Genomic DNA, 22,574 nt, shown 5'->3' on the forward strand with positions numbered 1-22,574 from the left:
TGAGAGAAAGGTTAGTGGGAGTCACTGGGCATACTGGGATCACGAGGGGGGACTGGGGAGCCACTGGGAGCTACTGGGAATTACTGGGAGTGTGGTTTGGGGAAGTGGGAGCCACTGGGAATATGTTGGGGCGGTTACTGGGAGTCACTAGGTGTACTGGGATTATGAGGTGGTAGAATGGGGAGCCACTGGGGGATACTGGGAGTTACTGGGAGCCACTGGGAATGTGTGTGTGGGAACTGGGAGTCACTGGGAACACGAGGGAGCAGTTACTGGGGGTCACTGGGCTACTGTGAGCTCCTGGGACCATGTTGGGGGAAATGGGGACCCACTGGGAGATACTGGGAACCACTGGGAGTGTGTGTGTGGGAACTGGGAGTCACTGGGAATATGAGGGAGCAGTTACTGGGGGTCACTGGGCTACTGGGAGCTCCTGGGACCATGTTGGGGGAAATGGGGACCCACTGGGGGATACTGGGAGTCACTGGGAATATGAGGGAGCAGTTACTGGGAGTCCCTGGGCTACTGGGAGCTCCTGGGACCACGATGGGGAAAATGGGGACCCAGTGGGGGATACTGGGAGGCACTGGGAGTGTGTCTGGGGGAACTGGGAGTCACTGGGAATATGAGGGAGCAGTTACTGGGAGTCGCTGGGCTACTGGGAGCTCCTGGGACCACGATGGGGAAAATGGGGACCCAGTGGGGGATACTGGGAGGCACTGGGAGTGTGTGTGTGGGAACTGGGAGTCACTGGGAATATGAGGGAGCAGTTACTGGGAGTCGCTGGGCTGCTGGGAGCCACTGGGATCATGGTGGGGGAAATGGCAGATACTGGGACCCAGTGGGGGGGGGGTACTGGGAGTCACTGGGGCTGGGGGGGAGTAAACTGGGAGCCACTAAGGGTTAGTAGGAGTGTTGCAGGGGCTGCAACTGGGAGTCACTGGTTCCACAGCAGGTTGAACTGGGAGTTACTGGGGGGTTACTGGAACCAGGTTGGAGCTTGGAGTCATTGAGGCTATGGGCCGGGGTGGTGGTGTACTGGGAATGTGAGTAGTGGTGAGCAGGCCCTTACTGGGAGTTACTGGGAGGCCCTGGAACTGGGGATAGGGGCATACTGGGAGTTACTGGGGCTGTAGGGGGGGGTTACTGGGAAGTACTGGAGCTGACTGGGAGTTGTCCCTCTCTCAAGGTGCCACCAATGGCTGAGAGTCACCGGGAGCCGCCGGGCACTGGTGAGCCCCCCCAGCCCCCCCTCAACCCTGCCCCCCCTCAACCCCGCCCCCAGCCCCGCCCCCTTCCCCCAGCCCCGCCCCCTGCTCCCCCAGCCCCGCCCCCCCTGACACCTGGGTCCCCCCTGTCCCCCCAGGTCTGCGGGGCCTTGTCCCCCCGTCACACTTCGTGCTTCGTCCCCCCGGCCCCAGCATCAGGTAAGGGTCCCCAGTGCTCCCAGTTACCCCTCCCAATGCTCCTTGTAATATTCCCAGTAACCCCCCAGTGCTCCCAGTTACCTCCCCCAGTGCTGCTTGTAACCCTGCCAGTAATCCCTCTCCACATACTCACTAATTGCTCTTAATTGTGCTTTCACGTTCCCAGTAGCTGCCCAGTAACCCCCTCAGTGTTCCTGGTAACCCTCCCAGTAACACCCAGTGCTCCCTGTAATCTCTCAGTTTCCCCCTCCAGTATTCACAGTAACCCCCCCCAGTACTCCCAGTAATGTACCAGTACCCCTCAGTGCTGCCAGTAGTCACCCTAGTAACCTCGCAGTGTTGCCAGTAATCCCCCAGTAACCCTCCCAGTGCTCCCAGTAACCCCCCAGTGTTCCCAATAATCCCCCACTAGCACTCCCAGTAACCCCCCAGTGTTCCCAATAATCCCCCACTAGCACTCCCAGTAACCCCCCAGTGTTCCCAATAATCCCCCACTAGCACTCCCAGTAACCCCCCCAGTGTTCCCAGTAATCCACCACTAGCGCTCCCAGTCTCCCTTCCCAGTGCTCCCAGTAACCCCCAGAGCCTGGACACCTAGGTCCCCTTTGGCAGGTCCCTGGAGGTGGAGCTTGCGGCCGAGAGGGGGCGTGGCCAAGCCCTGGAGGCGGAGCTTGATGCTGAAAGGAGGCGGAGCCAAACCCTGGAGGCGGAGCTTGAGGCTGAGCGAGGGCGTGGCCAAACCCTGGAGGCGGAGCTTGAGGCTGAGCGAGGGCGTGGCCAAACCCTGGAGGCGGAGCTTGAGGCTGAGAGAGGGCGTGGCCAAAACCTGGAGGCGGAGCTTGAGGTTGAGCGGGGGCGTGGCCAAGCCCTAGAGGCGGAGCTTGAGGTTGAGAGGAGGCATGGTCACGACCTGGAGGCGGAGCTTGATGCTGAAAGAGGGCATGGCCAAACCCTGGAGGTGGAGCTTGAGGCTGAAAGGAGGCGTGTCCAGGCTCTGGAGGCAGAGCTTGCTGCTGAGAGGGGGCGTGGCCAGACGCGGGGGGCGGAGCCTGACGGGCAGTCCCTGGAGGAGGTGAGCTCAGATGCCTGGGTCCCCTGGGGACCATGACCTGTCCCCTTGGGGACATGGTGGTGACGTCCCCAGGGTGGGAGGGGTGTGGGGACCCTGCGCCCTGTCCCCGCGGGGTCCCCCGGGTGTCCCCTGTCCCCGCGGGGTCCCCCGGGTGTCCCCTGTCCCCGCGGGGTCCCCCGGGTGTCCCCTGTCCCCGCGGGGTCCCCCGGGTGTCCCCTGTCCCCGCGGGGTCCCCCGGGTGTCCCCTGTCCCCGCGGGGTCCCCCCAGGATGTTCCCACATCTCTGGTGTCCCTATGGTGTCCCCCTCTCCCCAAATTGTCACCCTGTCCTCCTGCTGTCCCCACGATGTCCCCACAGCCCCTGTCCCCACTGTCCCCATGGTGTCCCCATGCTGTCCCCGTTCCCCGACCCGTGCCAGGCCCAGGTGCTGCTCCAGGCCCGGCTCAGCGCCCTTGGCCACATCCTGACCCTGCAGGAGCATGAGCTGGGCCGCGAGGTGAGGCTGGGGGGGCCGCCGGGTGCCCCTCGGGGGGAGGGGCTTTTGGGGGGCAGGGGAGGTATAGGGTGCTCCTGGGGGGGATTTTAGGGTGCTAGGGGGGCATGGGGTACCTCTGTGGGGCCCTTTTGGGGTGCTGGGGGAGCCCTAGGGTGCTGTGACATGCCCCTGGGGGGGTTCTGGGGGACAGCGGGGCTACCCAGGGATGTGGCCGGGGGGGGCGGTGGGCCTAGTGTGCTCTGGTGGTGGGTGCTGAGGAGGTCTGGGTGCTCTGAGGGGGGTCTAGAGGGCCCTGGGGTGCTATAGGGTGCCCCTGGAAGGGATTTTGGGGGCATGGTGTGCCCTGAGGGGGGTCTAGAGGGCCCTGGGGTGCTATAGGGTGCCCCTAGAAGGGATTTTGGGGGGCCGGGGTGCCCTGAGGGGGGTCTAGAGGGCCCTAGGGTGCTATAGGGTGCCCCTAGAAGGGATTTTGGGGGCATGGTGTGCTCTGAGGGGGGTCTAGAGGGCCCTGGGGTGCTATAGGGTGCCCCTAGAAGGGATTTTGGGGGGCTGGTGTGCCCTGAGGGGGGTCTAGAGGGCCCTGGGGTGCTATAGGGTGCCCCTAGAAGGGATTTGGGGGGACTGGGGTGCTCTGAGGGGGGTCTAGAGGGCCCTGGGGTGCTGTGACATGCCCCTGGAAGGGATTTTGGGGGCATGGGGTGCTCTGAGGGGGGTCTAGAGGGCCCTGGGGTGCTATAGGGTGCCCCTGGAAGGGATTTTGGGGGGCCGGGGTGCTCTGAGGGGGGGTCTAGAGGGCCCTGGGGTGCTATAAGGTGCCCCTGGAAGGGATTTTGGGGGGCTGGGGTGCCCTGAGGGGGGTCTAGAGGGCCCTGGGGTGCTATAGGGTGCCCCTAGAAGGGATTTTGGGGGGCCGGGGTGCTCTGAGGGAGGTCTAGAGGGCCCTGGGGTGCTATAGGGTGCCCCTGGAAGGGATTTTGGGGGGCCGGGGTGCTCTGAGGGGGGTCTAGAGGGCCCTGGGGTGCTATAGGGTGCCCCTGGAAGGGATTTTGGGGGGCCGGGGTGCTCTGAGGGGGTCTAGAGGGCCCTGGGGTGCTATAGGGTGCCCCTAGAAGGGATTTGGGGGGACTGGGGTGCTCTGAGGGGGGTCTAGAGGGCCCTGGGGTGCTGTGACATGCCCCTGGAAGGGATTTTGGGGGGCTGGGGTGCCCTGAGGGGGGTCTAGAGGGCCCTAGGGTGCCCCTGGAACGGATTTTGGGGGGCTGGGGTGCCCTGAGGGGGGTCTAGAGGGCCCTGGGGTGCTATAGGGTGCCCCTGGAAGGGATTTTGGGGGGCTGGGGTGCCCTGAGGGGGGTCTAGAGGGCCCTAGGGTGCCCCTGGAAGGGATTTTGGGGGGCCTGGGTGCTCTGAGGGGGGTCTAGAGGGCCCTGGGGTGCTATAGGGTGCCCCTAGAAGGGATTTTGGGGGGCCAGGGTGCTCTGAGGGGGGTCTAGAGGGCCCTGGGGTACTATAGAGTGCCCCTGGAAGGGATTTTGGGGGGCCGGGGTGCTCTGAGGGGGGTCTAGAGGGCCCTAGGGTGCTATAGGGTGCCCCTGGAAGGGATTTTGGGAGCTGGGGTGCCCTGAGGGGGGTCTAGAGGGCCCTAGGGTGCCCCTGGAAGGGATTTTGGGGGGCTGGTGTGCTCTGAGGGGGGTCTAGAGGGCCCTGGGGTGCTATAGGGTGCCCCTGGAAGGGATTTTGGGGGGCTGGTGTGCCCTGAGGGGGGTCTAGAGGGCCCTGGGGTGCTATAGGGTGCCCCTGGAAGGGATTTTGGGGGGCCAGGGTGCTCTGAGGGGGGTCTAGAGGGCCCTAGGGTGCTATAGGGTGCCCCTGGAAGGGATTTTGGGGGGCTGGTGTGCCCTGAGGGGGGTCTAGAGGGCCCTGGGGTGCTATAGGGTGCCCCTGGAAGGGATTTTGGGGGGCCGGGGTGCCCTGAGGGGGGTCTAGAGGGCCCGGGGGTGCTATAGGGTGCCCCTAGAAGGGATTTTGGGGGGCTGGGGTGCTCTGAGGGGGGTCTAGAGGGCCCTGGGGTGCTATAGGGTGCCCCTGGAAGGGATTTTGGGGGGGCCGGGGTGCCCTGAGGGGGGTCTAGAGGGCCCTGGGGTGCTATAGGGTGCCCCTGGAAGGGATTTTGGGGGGCCGGGGTGCTCTGAGGGGGATCTAGAGGGCCCTGGGGTGCTATAGGGTGCCCCTGGAAGGGATTTTGGGGGGCATGGGGTGCTCTGAGGGGGGTCTAGAGGGCCCTGGGGTGCTATAGGGTGCCCCTGGAAGGGATTTTGGGGGGCTGGTGTGCCCTCAGGGGGGTTCTAGAGGGCCCTGGGGTGCTATAGGGTGCCCCTAGAAGGGATTTTGGGGGGCCGGGGTGCCCTGAGGGGGGTCTAGAGGGCCCTGGGGTGCTATAGGGTGCCCCTGGAAGGGATTTTGGGGGGCCGGGGTGCCCTGAGGGGGGTCTCGAGGGCCCGGGGGTGCGATAGGGTGCCCCTGGAAGGGATTTTGGGGGGCCGGGGTGCTCTGAGGGGGGTCTAGAGGGCCCTGGGGTGCTATAGGGTGCCCCTGGAAGGGATTTTGGGGGGCCTGGGTGCTCTGAGGGGGGTCTAGAGGGCCCTGGGGTGCTATAGGGTGCCCCTGGAAGGGATTTTGGGGGGCCGGGGTGCTCTGAGGGGGGTCTAGAGGGCCCTGGGGTGCTATAGGGTGCCCCTGGAAGGGATTTTGGGGGGCTGGTGTGCTCTGAGGGGGTTTGGCCCCCCCTGGGGTGCCATAGGGTACCAAAGGGAGGGGGCTTTGGGGGTGCTAGGTGGGGAACCCTGAGGTGCAACGGTGGGTTGGGGGGGAGGGGCTTGGGTGGCTTTGGGATGTCTCTGGGTGCTTGGTGTGGGGTGGGGGGTGTCAGGATGTCTTGGGGCAGGTCTGGGTGCCCCGGAGCACCCACGCCTCCCCCTCTCACCCCACAGCTGCCCCCCCCCGGGGTGCCCCTGGCAGTGGCCCCCAATCGGCTGCAGGGACTTCTGGGGCGCTGGCGGGAGAAAGTCTTCAGCCTCCTGGTGCAGCTGCGGGTGCAGGAAGAGGTGCAGAGGGTGCTGAGGGCGCAGGTGGGTGCCCAGGTGGCTGCGTCCCTCCCGGGGGGGGCTGCTTAGGTCCCGTGTTAGGGGGGGTTGGGGGTGTCCAGTGTCTGGGCTCCCCCTGGAAGGGGCCTGGGTACCATACTGGGGGATCAGGGGGACACCCAGGTGCCTGGGTCCCTCCTGAGGGGTGCCTGGGTCCCCTGGGGGGTCTGGGGGTCACCCAGGTGCCTGGGTCCCTCCCAAGGGGTGCAGGGGTCTCTTCTGAGGGGTGTCTGGGTCCCCTGGGGGGTCAGGGGGGCACCCAGGTGCCTGGGCCCTTCCCGAGGGGTGCAGGGGTCCCTTCTGAGGGGTGTCTGGGTCCCATGGGGGGTCTGGGGGGCACCCAGGTGCCTGGGTCCCTCCTGGTGGGTGTCTGGTCCCCTGGGGGGTCTGGGGGGCACCCAGGTGCCTTGGTCCCTCCTGAGGGGTGCAGGGGTCCCTCCTGAGGGGTGTCTGGGTCCCCTGGGGGGTCTGGGGGGCACCCAGATGCCAGGGTCCCTCCTGGTGGGGGTCTGGGTCCCATGGGGGGTCTGGGGGGCACCCAGGTGCCTGGGTCCCTCCCAAGGGGTGCAGGGGTCCCTCCTGGTGGGTGCCTGGGTCCCCTGGGGGGTCTGGGGGGCACCCAGGTGCCTGGGTCCCTCCCAAGGGGTGCAGGGGTCCCTCCTGGTGGGTGTCTGGGTCCCCTGGGGGGTCTGGGAGCACCCAGATGCCAGGGTCCCTCCTGAGGGGTGCCTGGGTCCCATGTTAGGGGGTTAGGGGGCACCCAGATGCCTGGGTCCCTCCTGGTGGGTGCCTGGGTCCCCGGGGGGGTCTGGGGGGCACCCAGGTGCCTGGGTCCCTCCTGGTGGGTGCAGGGGTCCCATGTGAGGGGGTTGGGGGGCACCCAGGTGCCTGGGTCCCTCCCGAGGGGTGCAGGGGTCCCATCTAGGAGGTTGGGGGGCACCTCGGTGTCTCCAGGGGTCACCTGTTTCCCTTTGGGGGGGGGGGGGGTGTCTTCTGGATGCCCGGGTCCCTGCTGGGACAATCCTGGACGCCTGCATGCCTCAGGTGGGGACACTGGGGACAGCGGTGGCAGCGGGGACGCGGCGGGTGACACGGCTGGAGCTGAGCTTACGTGAGAGGGCGGCCACCGCCGAGCTGCAGCGTCGGGACGTCGAGGTCAGCAGGGACACGAGGGACATAGGGGGGGACCTTCTGGGGACACGGGGGGTCTATGGGGAGCTGCTGGGGACGTGCTGGGGACACACTGGGGAAATGGGGACCGGCTGGGGACATGAAGGGACCTGCTGGGGACACGTGTGTGGTAAAGGGGGAGCTGGTGGGGACGTGGGGACCTGCTGAGGGGACAAATTGGGTGGGGGGGGGGGAGGGCACATCATATAGAGGCGTGCTGGGGACACAGAAAGCTGTTGGGGACATATATTGGATGTGGGGGGACATGGGGGACACATTGAGGACCTGTGTGGGACGTGCTGGGGACATGGGGACCTACTGGGGACATGCCTGGGAAGTGGGAGGACATGCTGGAGGCACCAAGGGCCACACTGGGGCCACACTGGGGCCACACTGGGGCCACACTGGGGCCACACTGGGGCCACACTGGGGCCACGGGTGACCGCTGGGCGGTATCCCAGTACCTGGCCAGGGAGGTGACCCAGAGTGGGGACATGGTGGGGACACGGGAGGGCTTGGGGGCAGGTTAGGGACGCAGTGGCACTTGTCCCAGCGCCTGGCACAGGAGGTGGTGCGGCAGCGGGGACGGGCAGAGGCGGCTGAGGAGGCACTGAGGGGACTGGCCCAGGCAGCTGCCAGGTACTGGGAGGAACTGGAGGGGACTGGGGGCCAACTGGGTGGGCCTGGAAGGGGCACCAAGAGGGACTGGGGTGGGGAATTGGGCACTGAGAGGGACGGGGGGAACAGGGAAGAAACTGGGGGGGCACTGGGAGGGGTTGGGATAGGGGCTGAAGAAGTACTGGGAGGCACTGGGAAGGAACTGGGGGGCATCTGAGGGATACTGGGAAGGAACTGGGGTCATCTAGGGGATACTGGAAAGGCACTGAAGGGCATCTGGGGGTTACTGGGAGGAACTGAGGGGCATCGGGGGGATAGTGGGATGGGGACACTGGGAGGTCACCAGTGCCCCATATGTCACGGCTGGTCCTGTCCCCATGTCCCCCCTGTCCCCCAGGCTGGCCGGAGTGGTGACAGCACGTGAGGCTGAGGTGACAGCTGCCACCAGGACCATGGTCACCCTCAGCGCCCGCCTGCGCCGGGTGGGACAGCGGCTCCGTGTCCTCCAGGGTATGGGGACACAGGGTGGGGGACATGGGGGACACAGGGTGGGGGACATGGGGACACAGGGTGGGGGACATGGGGACACAGGGTGGGGGACATGGGGACACAGGAGGGATGTGGACACAGGGATGGGGATGGTGACAGGATGGGCGTGAGGACAGAGTGGCCCTGGACCCCCCCCCGTCCCCAGGGCTGGTGAACCCAGTGTCACCCTGTCCCCTGTCCCCAGGACTGATGTCCCCAGCGGTGGCCTTGGACCAGGCGCGGTGGCGGCAGGACCCAGCGGGGGACTGGTGAGTGGTGGGGGAGGGGTCCGCACGCCCGAGTCCACGTTGGGGGGGGGTGGGGGACACCAGGAGACCCTGCGGGTGGGAAGGGGACCCCACGGGTGACATCAGGACCCCCAGGGTGGCTTGGGGACATTGGGCCCCTGGGAGTAACTTTGGGACCCCAGGGGTGGCAGGGGACCCGCTCTTGGGAGACCCCAGGGGTGACATGGTGGCACTGTCCCCACCCTGCTGGCCCTGACCCACGCGTGGGGCTGGGGGTGACACAGTGACACTGTCCCCAGCCTGGTGGCCAAGGTGACAGGCAGCACCCATCTTCTTGCGGGGACGGTGGCCAGGGTCCAGCGCAGTGGCGAGCGGGGACACCCTGGGGACACGCTGGGGACACCTTTGGTAGGGAGGACATCGCTGGTGGGACACAAGGGGACACCAGGTAGGTGGCAGGGGACACGCTGGGGACCCAAGTGCCACACTGTGCCTGTGGGTGAGCAGTGGCCACCACGTCCCCATTGTGGCTTGTCCCTGTCCCTGCAGTGGTGGCCTTGGGGGTGGCTGAGAAGGTGACACACAGCGGGGTGACAAAGGCCAAGGTGAGGTGGGTTGGGGACCAGGGTGGGCACGTGGGGGGACACAGGGGACACGGGGCGTCTGGAGACACGGGGAGGTGGCACAGGAAAGGGGTGGCAAGGGGGCAGGAGGGGGGGGGGGGTGACAAGGGGAAACACCAGTCTGGGAGGGGACTCAGGGTCAGGGGTGGCTGGTGTCCCTGTGTCACCCTTCGTGTCACCCCCAGGCCACCCCCTGCAAGGACAGGATGGGGCACCCCCCTGGCAGAGGTAGGTCTGCCCCATGTGACACCTGCGGGTGTTTGTGTCCCCCCACCCCGTGTCCCCATGTCCCCCCCCAGTGACCTCTGTGCCCCCACCATGTCCCTCCATGTCCCCAGTGTCCCCCCACGTCTCCCCAGCGGCACTGGGCTCCCTGGTGACGCAGCTGCAGGCCCTGGGCGCCGCCATCCTTGGGGACGATGGGGACAACGATGACAACGCCGACCCCCCTCCAAACCCGGGCACGCCGGTGAGTCACCCCCACCACCCCAGCCAGGGGGGAGGAGACCAGTTTGGCCCAGTTTGGCACTGGGGGGACCCAAATGTCCCTTCCCAGGTGTCACTCGGCTCCTGCTCAGGTTGTGGCTAAGGTGACACGGGGGAGGGGACATGGCAGGGGACACGAGTTGGAAGAGCGAGAGGAGGAAGAGGAGAAGAAGGGAGCGATGTGTAAAGCAATTAGATATGCAAAATAGATTGCTCAAGTGAAAACTTCAGCCCCCGGGTAATTAATTAAGCGAAGGTGACGAGGGCAGGAGGGGGAGGGGTTGGGCGCGACTTTAGACCGGGTTCAAGGTCGTTGCGCCCTGGGTGACGATGCTTTGGCGATAACGATGCTTCGGCGATAACGAGGGTGGTTCCCTGCCCCCTTATCAGCGCTAATTAAGGCTGAACAACCCGGGGCACAAAACTCGTTTGCGATTAATTAGGGGAAAGATGCCAAGGTCGCCTGGGGGGGAGGGGGGGGGACACGACACGGCACCCACCGGTGGGGGGAGGGTAGCGTGGATCTGGACAGCCTTCGCCTGGCTCCAGCATCGGCTCCGGGAATTCCGGGTCCTGCCACGGATATTCCCGGATCCTGGGGGCTGGGGGCGCGCCCTGCATCCCACCCGCCGCGGCGGGGAAGAGCCGCTGGGAAATCGTTAGGTTTAGCCAATCAAACAGGCCCAAAGGGTGTTTTCCAAGGATATTTCCCAAGAATATTAATTTTCCAAGGATATTTCCCAAGAATATTAATTTCCCAAGAATATTAATTTCCCAAGAATATTAATTTCCCAAGAATATTAATTTCCCAAGGATATTAATTTCCCAAGGATATTAATTTCCCAAGGATATTAATTTCCCAAGGATATTTCCCAAGAATATTAATTTCCCAAGAATATTAATTTCCCAAGGATATTTCCCAAGGATATTAATTTCCCAAGGATATTTCCCAAGGATATTTCCCAAGAATATTAATTTTCCAAGGATATTTCCCAAGAATATTAATTTTCCAAGGATATTTCCCAAGAATATTAATTTTCCCAAAGATATTTCCCAAGAATATTAGTTTTCCAAGGATATTTCCCAAGAATATTAGTTTTCCCGAGGATATTTCCCAAGAATACTTGGTTTCCTAGGATATTTCCCAAGAATATTAAATATTCTTGGGAAATATCCTCGAGAAAATTATGTTCCCGAGGATATTTCCCAAGAATATTTATTTTCCCGAGGATATTTCCCAAGAATATTTATTTTCCCGAGGATATTTCCCAAGAATATTTATTTTCCCGAGGATATTTCCCAAGAATATTTATGTTCCCGAGGATATTTCCCAAGAATATTTGGTTTCCGAGGATATTTCCCAAGAATATTTATTTTCCCAAGGATATTTCCCAAGAATATTTATTTTCCCAAGGATATTTCCCAAGAATATTCTATGTTCCCGAGGATATTTCCCGAGGATATTTCCCAAGAATATTCTATGTTCCCGAGGATATTTCCCGAGGATATTTCCCAAGAGTATTTTATTTTCCTGAGGATATTTCCCAAGAATATTTCATTTTCCCGAGGATATTTCCCGAGGATATTTCCCAAGAATATTTCATTTTCCCGAGGATATTTCCCGAGGATATTTTATTTTCCCGGGGATATTTTATTTTCCCGAGGATATTTCCCGAGGATATTTTATTTTCCTGAGGATATTTCCCGAGGATATCCGTTTCCCGAGGATATCCGTTTCCCGAGGATATTTTATTTTCCCGAGGATATCCGTTTCCCGAGGATATCAGTATTTTCCGATCCTTCAACATACGGTTGTGGATTTTCTACTCAGCACCTCATGGAGTAAAACAATGGGTAGGAACCTCAGCTGAAAGACGTGGAGTAAAATAAATACATGTTTTCCAAGAATATTTATTTCCCAAGAATATTTATTTCCCAGGATATCAGTGTTCTCGGATCCTTCAACATAAATGTGGATTTACTACTTGGCATCTCGCGGAGTAAAAAAATGAAATGGTTGGGAACCTCAGCTAAAACACGTGGAGTAGAATATTTTATTTCCCAAGAATATTTTATTTTCCAAGAATTTTTATTTCCCAAGAATATTTATTTCCCAGGATATCGGTGTTTTCCCATCCTCCAATGTACGGTTGTGGATTTACCACTCGGCATCTCACAGAGTGAAAAAACAGGTGGGAACCTCAGCTGAAATACATGGAGTAAAATACTTGTTTTGCAAGAATATTTTAATTTCCAAGAATATTTTAATTTCCAAGAATTTTTATTTCCCAACAATATTTATTTCCCAGGATATCGGTGTTTTCTGATCCTTCAACGTACGGTTGTGGATTTAATACTCTGCACTCAGGGAGTAAAAAAAACAAGTGGGAAACTTAGCTGAAATACGTGGAGTAAAATAAATACGTGTTTTCCAATAATATTTTATTCCCCAATATTTTATTTTCCAAGAATTTTTATTTCCCAAGAATATTTATTTCCCAGGATATCGGTGTTTTCCCATCCTCCAATGTACGGTTGTGGATTTACCACTCGGCATCTCACAGAGTGAAAAAACAGGTGGGAACCTCAGCTGAAATACATGGAGTAAAATACTTGTTTTGCAAGAATATTTTAATTTCCAAGAATATTTTAATTTCCAAGAATTTTTATTTCCCAACAATATTTATTTCCCAGGATATCGGTGTTTTCTGATCCTTCAACGTACGGTTGTGGATTTAATACTCTGCACTCAGGGAGTAAAAAAAACAAGTGGGAAACTTAGCTGAAATACGTGGAGTAAAATAAATACGTGTTTTCCAATAATATTTTATTCCCCAATATTTTATTTTCCAAGAATTTTTATTTCCCAAGAATATTTATTTCCCAGGATATCGATGTTTTCCCATCCGCCAATGTACGGTTGTGGATTTACCACTCGGCACCTCACGGAGTGAAAAAACAGGTGGGAACCTCGGCTGAAATACGTGGAGTAAAATACTTGCTTTCCAAGAATATTTTATTTTCCAATATTTTAATTTCCAATAATTTTTATTTCCCAAGAATACTTATTTCCCAGGATATCGATGTTTTCCCATCCTCCAATGTGCGGTTGTGGATTTACCACTCGGCATCTCATGGAGTAAAAAACCAAGTAGGAACCTCAGCTGAAATACGTGGAGTAAAATACTTGTTTTCCAAGAATATTTTGTTTTCCAAGAATATTTTGTTTTCCAAGAATATTTTGTTTTCCAAGAATATTTTGTTTTCCAAGAATATTTTGTTTTCCAAGAATATTTTGTTTTCCAAGAATATTTTGTTTTCCAAGAATATTTTGTTTTCCAAGAATATTTTGTTTTCCAAGAATATTTTGTTTTCCAAGAATATTTTGTTTTCCAAGAATATTTTGTTTTCCAAGAATATTTTGTTTTCCAAGAATATTTTGTTTTCCAAGAATATTTTGTTTTCCAAGAATATTTTGTTTTCCAAGAATATTTTGTTTTCCAAGAATATTTTGTTTTCCAAGAATATTTTGTTTTCCAAGAATATTTTGTTTTCCAAGAATATTTTGTTTTCCAAGAATATTTTGTTTTCCAAGAATATTTTGTTTTCCAAGAATATTTTGTTTTCCAAGAATATTTTGTTTTCCAAGAATATTTTGTTTTCCAAGAATATTTTGTTTTCCAAGAATATTTTGTTTTCCAAGAATATTTTGTTTTCCAAGAATATTTTGTTTTCCAAGAATATTTTGTTTTCCAAGAATATTTTGTTTTCCAAGAATATTTTGTTTTCCAAGAATATTTTGTTTTCCAAGAATATTTTGTTTTCCAAGAATATTTTGTTTTCCAAGAATATTTTGTTTTCCAAGAATATTTTAATTCCCAGGATATTGGTGTTTTCTGATCCTTCAACATACACTTGTGGGTTTACTACTCGGCATCTCACGGAGTAAAAAAAACAGTTGGGAACCTCCACTGAAATACGTGGAATAAGGAAATTTTATTTTTTTGCATTTCCATGCAAAATAATACGTGGAAAATCGGGAAAAGCTCCCGGAGATGGTGGGAAACGGGTTTGGATCAGGTCCTCTCCTGGTTGGGTTGGTGACCATCCTCCGGGACTTGCGTTGGGAGAAGAGGGTGAGGCCGTTGGATTTCCAAGGATAACGCCGGGAACCAGCGACCGTCAGCTCGGGGACGGACCCGGATCCATCGGCGCCGAACCGGGAAAACCGGGGCGATGGTGGTGGTTTCATGATTGCCACCATCCGACGTTCCCCGTTGATCCCGGAGGTCAAATATCCCCGGGGAGATAAGAGCCACCTGCCCGGTTCCCCGTCGGTTGCCAACTGCTCCGAGCTCGTTAATATTTCACCAATTAACCTGCTGATGTTAATTACCCTGGAGCAATAAAAGAGCTGGAAGAGGTTGGAAAAGGAGCTGGAAAAAAACCGTGGTCAAGTCTCCCAACTCTCCAGTATAACCAGTAAAGAAACGAAATGGGGAGGAAGATCTGGGTGGTGTTTGAGGAGGTGGACACCCAGCGTGAGCTGCGGCCGTAATTAAAACCCACCGATGGTTAATTAATCGGTTAATCAATTAATCAGGAGCTACCTGGGAAGTAGCAGTAGGAACGTGGTTGGTTTTTCTTCTACCTTGAGTAGATGGTTGAGTGGCTCCTTGGGGGGACGTCAGTGTGCGGCAAGACCATGTTGACCAAGCTCCAGTCCCACCAGTGACCTCCTGGTGGGTTTGGTGGAGGCTTTTCCAAAGTCAACCGGTCATGGAAAGTCCCAAGCTCCAAGGCCAGTCCCACCAGTGACCTCCTGGTGGCTTTGGTGGAGGCTTTTCCAAAGTCAACCAGTTACGGAAAGTCCCAGGCTCTTCAGGCCAGTCCCACCAGTGACCTCCTGGTGGGTTTGGTGGAGGCTTTTCCAAAGTCCACCAGTCATGGAAGGTCCCAAGCTCCAAGGCCAGTCCCACCAGTGACCTCCTGGTGGCTTTGGTGGAGGCTTTTCCAAAGTCAACCGGTCATGGAAAGTCCCAAGCTTCAAGGCCAGTCCCACCAGTGACCTCCTGGTGGGTTTGGTGGACGCTTTTCCAAAGTCCACCAGTCATGGAAGGTCCCAAGCTCCAAGGCCAGTCCCACCAGTGACCTCCTGGTGGGTTTGGTGGAGGCTTTTCCAAAGTCAACCAGTCATGGAAAGTCCCAAGCTTCAAGGTCAGTCCCACCAGTGACCTCCTGGTGGCTTTGGTGGAGGCTTTTCCAAAGTCAACCGGTCATGGAAAGTCCCAAGCTCCAAGGCCAGTCCCACCAGTGACCTACTGGTGGGTTTGGGTGGGAAAGCATCTTTGAGGGAGTGGAATGTGGGAAATGGTGGGATAACGTTCCTGAGGCACGTGTGCGACTCAAGACCTTGGTCTTCCTTCTGCTTCCGTAGGAACCGCTGAGCACCGGGATGAGGGGCTGGGAAGCTGTCGTTGAACCTTCATCCAACGGAGAAGACCCACCTGGAAAGCGCGGCCAGCATTCCCCGGAGCTTTGTTGGCAGCCTGTGAGTTGTCACCACCGGAGAAGCTGTGGAGAACATCTCCAGATGTTCAGGAACATCCCCGTGATGGACAATCCAGGCCTTTCCGTGGGGAAATCTGGCATTTCCTCCCCCAAACCTTGATGGATCGTCAAGGAAATTCCGATGAGTCTGTCGTGTCCGGGTGATCTTCTTCTCCATGGAACCCAGCCAAGGTGCCCACCCACCTTTCACGTAGGTGTTAGTAGGGTGTATCCAGGAATGGGGACCAGTTTGGCACTGGTGGGAGCTCGCACCCCCGTGTGTCACCCGTAGATGACGGTGCCATCCCAGTTTGGCTGGTGGGACCCTCACGTCATCCCAGAGGTGACAGTCGCATTCCAGTTTGGCACTGGTGGGACCCCCATGTTGCCCCATAACCAAAAGTGACATCCCAGTTTGGACCAGTCCAGGACCGGTAGAACCCCGTATCACCCTGTGACACCTCTTAGGTAGCAATTCCATCCCAGTTTGGACCAGTCTGGCACTGGTGGGACCCCCGTATCACCCCATAGGTGTGCTATCCCAGTCTGTCACGGGTGGGACCCCCATGTCACCCCGTGTCACCTCCCAGGTGGCAGCACCATCCCAGTTTGGCCCAGTCACTTACTGGTTCTCCCCATCCCGGTGACCCAACACTTTATTTTATTTGATTTTACAGTTTTGCCCCTTTTTTGCACCATTTCAGCCCATTAAAGCTCATAGGGTGACATCGCTGGTGGCACCGTGTCCTGTTCGGGGAGGGGGTGGGGGGTGGGGTGGCACTTGGGTACGTGTCCCCTACAGTACTGGGCAGGGGGGCACATCTCTGGGAGAGACAGGAGAGTCCTGGGGGGGACGCAGCGGTCTCCCATGGGGACAGGGGTGTCCCCGGGAGGGGACACGGTGTGGTCCCGAGGGTGGCTGCCGGCGGGCAGAAGGACCCGGGGGCGCCCGCCACAGCGCGGTCCCCACGGCAACGTCCGCCCCGCCCCCCGCGCCGCCATTGGCTGCTGAGTTCCCGCTCTGCGTGCGCTGATTGGCCGACACGGAAGCGGCGTGAACGAGGGGTACGCGTAACTGGGAGGCGGACCCAAACCAGTACGGCGCCCGAGCTGGGAGAGAGCGCTGAACTGGGCCAGGAGCTGAACTGGGCCCAGAACCCCGAACTGGGCCAGGAGCTGAACTGGACCCAGGACCATGAACTGGGCCCAGGGCCCTGAACTGGGCCAGGAGCTGAACTGGGCCCAGGACCCTGAACTGGGCCCAGGGCCCTGAACTGGGCCAGGAGCTGAACTGGGCCAGGAGCTGAACTGGGCTCAGGGCCCTGAACTGGGCCAGGAGCTGAACTGGGCCCAGAGCCCTGAACTGGGCCCAGGGCCCTGAACTGGGCCCAGAGCCCTGAACTGGGCCCAAGACCCTGAACGGCACCCAGGACCCTGAACTGGGCCAGGAGCTTAACTGGGCCCAGAACCCTGAACTGGGCCAGGAGCTTAACTGGGCCCAGAACCCTGAACTGGGCCAGGAGCTGAACTGGGCCGAGAGCCCTGAACTGGACCCAGGGCAATGAACTGGTCCCAGGACCCTGAACTGGGCCAGGAGCTGAACTGGGCCCAGGGCAATGAACTGGGCCCAGGGCCCTGAACTGGGCCAGCAGCTGAACTGGGCCCAGGGCAATGAACTGGGCCCAGGGCAATGAACTGGGCCAGGAGCTGAACTGGGCCCAGGGCCCTGAACTGGCCAGGAGCTGAACTGGGCCCAGGGCCCTGAACTGGGCCAGGAGCTGAACTGGGCCCAGAGCCCTGAACTGGGCCAGGAGCTGAACTGGGCCCAGAGCCCTGAACTGGGCCAGGAGCTGAACTGGGCCCAGAGCCCTGAACTGGGCCAGGAGCTGAACTGGGCCCAGAGCCCTGAACTGGGCCCAGGGCCCTGAACTGCACCCAGGACCATGAACGGGGCCCAGGACCCTGAACTGGGCCCAGGGCCCTGAACTGGGCCAGGAGCTGAACTGGGTCCAGAGCCCTGAACGGCACCCAGGACCCTGAACTGGGCCAGGAGCTTAACTGGGCCCAGAACCCTGAACTGGGCCAGGAGCTTAACTGGGCCGAGAGCCCTGAACTGGGCCCAGGGCCCTGAACTGGGCCAGGAGCTGAACTGGGCTCAGGGCCCTGAACTGGGCCAGGAGCTGAACTGGGCCCAGAGCCCTGAACTGGACCCAGGGCAATGAACTGGGCTCAGGGCCCTGAACTGGGCCAGGAGCTAAACTGGGCCCAGAACCCTGAACTGGGCCCAGGGCCCTGAACTGCACCCAGGACCATGAACGGGGCCCAGGGCCCTGCTCTGGGCCAGCAGCTGAACTGGGCCCAGAGCCCTGAACTGGACCCAGGGCAATGAACTGGTCCCAGGGCCCTGAACTGGGCCAGGAGCTGAACTGGGCCCAGGGCCCTGAACTGGGCCAGGAGCTGAACTGGGCCCAGAGCCCTGAACTGGACCCAGGACCCTGAACTAGGCCATGAGCTGAACTGGGCCCAGAACCCTGAACTGGGCCCAGGGCCCTGAACTGGGCCAGGAGCTGAACTGGGCCCAGAGCCCTGAACTGGACCCAGGACCCTGAACTAGGCCAGGAGCTAAACTGGGCCCAGAGCCCTGAACTGGACCCAGGACCATGAACGAGGCCCAGGGCCCTGAACTGGGCCAGGAGCTAAACTGGGCTCAGGGCCCTGAACTGGGCCAGGAGCTGAACTGGGCCCAGGGCCCTGAACTGCACCCAGGACCCTGAACTGGGCCAGGAGCTGAACTGGGCCCAGAACCCTGAACTGGGCCCAGGGCCCTGTACTGCACCCAGGACCATGAACGGGGCCCAGGGCCCTGAACTGGGCCAGCAGCTGAACTGGGCCCAGGGCCCTGAACTGGGCCAGCAGCTGAACTGGGCCCAGGGCCCTGAACTGGGCCCAGAGCCCTGAACTGGGCCAGGAGCGGAACTGGGCCCAGAACCCTGAACTGGGCCAGGAGCGGAACTGGGCCCAGAACCCTGAACTGGGCCCAGGGCCCTGAACTGGGCCCAGAGCCCTGAACTGGACCCAGGACGCTGAACTGGGCCAGGAGCTAAACTGGGCCCAGAACCCTGAACTGGGCCCAGGGCCCTGAACTGGGTCAGGAGCTGAACTGGGGCCAGAGCCCTGAACTGGACCCAGGGCAATGAACTGGACCCAGGACCCTGAACTTCCCACTTCCCCCCAGCCCCCTCACTCACAAGCCCAGCACCCCCCTCCCCAGCGAGCCCCCTGGCAGAGCGGCCGATGCTTGGCCAAGCCGCTGCGCAGGCGGAAGTGGCGGCCGCAGCGCTCGCAGGCCCGCCCGGCCCCGTCGTGGGTCTTCATGTGCTCCGTCAGGTGATGCTTCAGCTTGAAGCGCTTGTGGCAGGCGGCGCAGGCGAAGGGGCGCAGGCTGAAGGTCAACATGATGTGTCGATCCCGCTTGGGTTTGACCGCAAAGCGCTTCCCGCACAAGCAACCGAAACGTTTACCGTCGGGAGCCGCTCCCAACTTCACCGGAGCGTGGAGAGCTTGACCCCGCCCCAAGATCTCGTTCCCGTGAAGGTCCACCGGTTTCCAAGATGGTTGAGGGAACACGGATGCGCCGCCGGTTGTCATCATGGCGCTGCCGGTTGTCACCGTCGTGCCGCCGCCGCCCGCCGGGATGACGTAGCTCACCTCCGCCGGCGCGAAGCCGCCCGCCAGCTCCGACGCTGGTAGGAGACCCTCAACCGTGGTGGCGTCACCCACCTCCTGCTTGATGTAGAAGATCTTGGGGGGCTCGTGGGGGGCTCCGGGCACCCCGTCTTCCTCCTCCTCCTCCTCCAGCACGATCTGGAGAGCATCGGTGGGGCGGTGGCGGCGGCGGTGGCCGCCTTCTTCCTCCTCTTCTTCTTCCTCCTCGTCCTCCTCCACACAGATCTTGAGGACCTCCTCGCCGGCGTCCTTCAGGAGGGAGCTAAGGGATGACGTTGCCGCCGGCGCCACATCTGCGGCCACACGGATTTTGAGGACCTCCTCGCCCCCCTCCTTGGTGAAAGACGGTGTGGCCACCTCACCACCACGGGTGGCCCACGAAGAGCCATCACCGCCGCGCATGGGCCATGAAGATGATGCTGAAGAGCCATCGCCACCACGGGAGGCCCACAAGGACGTTCCGTCACCACCGCGGGTGGGACACGAAGAGCTGTCGCCACCACGTACGGGCCATGAAGATGATGCTGAAGAGCCATCACCACCACGGGTGGCCCACGAGGATGTTCCGTCACCACCGCGGGTTGGACACGATGGCCCATCTCCACCACGAGTGGTCCAGGATGATCCTCCATCTCCACCGTGGGTGGTACATGAGGACCCATCTCCCCCACGGGTGGTCCACGACGACGCTCCGTCTCCGCCGTGGGTGGCACATGAAGACCCATCTCCCCCACGGGTGGTCCACGAGGAGGATGAAGACCCATCCCCACCGTGGGTGACGCATGAAGACCCATCTCCACCACGGGTGGTCCACGATGACGAAGCCTCCCCGCCGCGGCTGCTTGACGATGACGACGTCCCCTCGCTGCCCCGGCCAGCCCACCGGCACGTCCCACCTTCCAACTCCCTCAGGATCTCGGAGCACTGATCCACCACGTGCCACATCTGGAGACCACTGGCCACCAAGAGATGCCCGGGCAGGGCCTCCAACAACAACGTCAAGCGCCCCGAGTAGATGAGGTGCAGGAGCCCCTCGAAGGCGTCGGGATCGATGGCGGGGGGCAGCAAGAGGCGCCCCCCATCTTGGAGAAGCAACTTGTCGTGGAAGAAAGGGGACGCGGCGGCCAAGACGCTCTTGTGGGCCGGGAAGATGCGCCCACCCACGTGGACGGCCACGTCGCAGAACTTCCCCTCCAGCCGCAGGCGGTTGAGGGAATCCAGCAGCGCCGCCGCGTGCTGGGGGAAGGAGATCTGCACCCGGCCCCCCTCCGCCGCCATCCTCCCGCCGCCGGCCTGCGGGGACACCTCTGTCACCCGGGGGGGCCACCTCGGGTGCCTGGTTGCCCCCTTGGGTGCCTGGTTGGCCTCCTAGGTGCCCAGTTGCCCCCTTGGATGCCCAGTTGCCCCCTTGGGTGCCCAGTTGCCCCCCCTTGGATGCCCAGTTGCCCCCTTGGGTGCCCAGTTGCCACCTTGGGTGCCCAGTTGCCCCCCCTTGGATGCCCAGTTGCCCCCTTGGGTGCCTGGTTGCCCCCTTGGGTACCCAGTTGCCCCCTTGGGTGCCTGGTTGGCCTCCTAGGTGCCCGCTTGCCCCCTTGGGTGCCCAGTTGCCCCCTTGGATGCCCAGTTGCCCCCCCTTGGATGCCCAGTTGCCCCCTTGGGTGCCCGGTAGGCCTCCTAGATGCCCAGTTGCCCCCTTGGATGCCCAGTTGCCCCCTTGGGTGCCCAGTTGCCCCCTTGGGTGCCTGATTGCCCCCCTGGATGCCCAGTTGCCCCCTTGGGTGCCTGGTTGGCCTCCTAGATGCCCAGTTGCCCCCCCTTGGATGCCCAGTTGCCCCCCCTTGGATGCCCAGTTGCCCCCCCTTGGATGCCCAGTTGCCCCCTTGGGTGCCCGGTAGGCCTCCTAGATGCCCAGTTGCCCCCTTGGATGCCCAGTTGCCCCCTTGGATGCCCGGTTGCCCCCCTGGATGCCCGGTTGCCCCCCTGGATGCCCAGTTGCACCCCTGGATGCCCGGTTGCCCCCTTGGATGCCCGGTTGCCCCCCTGGATGCCCGGTTGCCCCCCTGGATGCCCAGTTGCCCCCCCTTGGGTGCCCGGTTGCCCCCCTGGATGCCCGGTTGCCCCCCTGGATGCCCAGTTGCCCCCTTGGGTGCCCAGTTGCCCCCCTGGATGCCCGGTTGCCCCCCCCCCGGATGCCCAGTTGCCCCAGGGCATACCCTGCTGCCCCCCTGGTTGCCCAGTTGTCCCCCTGGCCGCCCCCGTTGCCCCCCGGCCAGCCCCCCGCAGCCCCGGGGCTGCCCCACCCCCACCCGGTTGGCCCCTTCGCCGCCCCCGGCCGCAGCACCGCCCCTGCCCCCCCCGCCTTGCGCCCCCCCCCGCCCCCCCCACTCCCCCCCATCCCCCCCCCCCCGCCCCCCCACTGGAGCTCCCCGGCCCGTCACGTGACCGCACGCCCCGCGCTCACCCCCGGCCGCTGTCGGCTCTGAGCGGTGACGTCACCGGGAAGCCCCGCCCCCAATCCGCGGGCAGGGCGATGACGTACCCCGGGAAGCTCCGCCCCCTTCCCCCCCCCCCCGCAATTCGCCTCTCTCGGCCCTCCGGCCCCGAGCCACGCCCACTGAGGCCATGCCCCCTCCGGGCTCCGGCAAACCCCGCCTCTCCCGCCACAAGCTCCACCCCTTCCCTCCCCTTTCTTTGTTAGTAGCCGCTCTACCCCGGGAGGCCACGCCCCCTTCACAAGCCACGCCCCCCCGTCCTTGCCCCACCCCGGGAAGCCTCGCCCCCTCCCAATCCACACCCCTCTCAACCCCATGACGGCCCCGCCCACTCCAAGCCACACCACCCCAAGCCACGCCCCCCAAGCCCCTCTCTCTACCCTGCCCCTGGATACCCTGCCCCTCCTAAACCCCTCCTACCCCTAAACCTCTCTATCTCCTTAAGCCCCGCCTACCTCAAGCCACGCCCCCTCCCCAGCCTTTGCTTCCCCTGCCCTACCCCTGCAAGCTCCGCCCACCCTGTCTCTTAAACCCTGCCCACTTCCCAAACCACACCCCTCCCTAGCCCCACCTTTGCTCTCCCCACCCTACCTCCTAACCCCCGCCCATCCACAAGCCACGCCCATCCACAAGCCACACCCAGCCACAAGCCACGCCCACCCAAGGCATGCCTTTCCTCTGCCCGGTCTCTGCAAGCTCTGTCCACCCCAAGCCACGCCCACCCTCTCTCAAGCCCCGCCCAAGCCCCTCCCCTCCCCAGCCTTTGCATTCATCTGCTCTACCCCTGCAAACCACGCCCACCATCTAAGCCCCTCCCACGGTCTCCCAAGCCATGCCTGCTCCCCAAGCCACGCCCCCAGTCCCTGTCTTTGCTCCCTCCTGCCCCACCTCCTAAACCCAGTCCACCCTAAGACACGCCCCGTCTCCCAAGCCACGCCCATGCTCTCTCAAGCCACACCCACCCACAAACCCCGCCCCCATCCCTCATCTTCCCACC

General features: G+C 60.5%; 2 protein-coding genes across 16 annotated transcripts; one reads left to right on the forward strand and one right to left on the reverse strand.

Moving 5' to 3' along the window:
• Window positions 1-22: 22 nt before the first annotated feature.
• CCHCR1 (coiled-coil alpha-helical rod protein 1) lies at window positions 23-16,085 on the forward strand. Of its 15 annotated transcripts, XR_005825876.1 has the most exons (17): window positions 23-500; window positions 1,187-1,232; window positions 1,367-1,427; window positions 2,040-2,499; window positions 2,919-2,996; window positions 5,984-6,121; window positions 7,181-7,291; window positions 7,860-7,945; window positions 8,322-8,434; window positions 8,658-8,721; window positions 9,000-9,148; window positions 9,250-9,305; window positions 9,509-9,551; window positions 9,662-9,792; window positions 11,927-12,001; window positions 12,119-12,771; window positions 13,692-13,813. XR_005825876.1 is itself a non-coding variant. In XM_040581339.1 (16 exons), the coding sequence occupies exons 1-16, from the start codon at window positions 309-311 to the stop codon at window positions 13,707-13,709; spliced, it is 1,821 nt and encodes a 606-aa protein (XP_040437273.1). In that variant the 5' UTR covers window positions 23-308; the 3' UTR covers window positions 13,710-13,813. The 15 variants fall into 15 exon arrangements, 10 of the variants coding, with proteins under 10 accessions (XP_040437273.1, XP_040437270.1, XP_040437271.1 ...); XR_005825875.1 differs by having other exon boundaries at window positions 11,927-12,771; XM_040581339.1 differs by lacking the exon at window positions 11,927-12,001 and having other exon boundaries at window positions 12,697-12,771.
• Window positions 16,086-18,599: 2,514 nt separating this feature from the next.
• On the reverse strand, window positions 18,600-21,589 carry LOC121082009 (zinc finger and BTB domain-containing protein 9-like). The gene is made up of 2 exons (XM_040581346.1): window positions 21,547-21,589; window positions 18,600-20,378 (listed from the first exon to the last, which is right to left on the reverse strand). The coding sequence occupies exon 2, from the start codon at window positions 20,361-20,363 to the stop codon at window positions 18,600-18,602; it is 1,764 nt and encodes a 587-aa protein (XP_040437280.1). The 5' UTR covers window positions 20,364-20,378; window positions 21,547-21,589.
• Between the last annotated feature and the right edge of the window lie 985 nt (window positions 21,590-22,574).

Source organism: Falco naumanni, unplaced genomic scaffold, assembly GCF_017639655.2.
Source record: "Falco naumanni isolate bFalNau1 unplaced genomic scaffold, bFalNau1.pat scaffold_120_arrow_pat_ctg1, whole genome shotgun sequence".
In the NCBI taxonomy this organism is placed as follows: Eukaryota; Metazoa; Chordata; class Aves; order Falconiformes; family Falconidae; genus Falco; species Falco naumanni.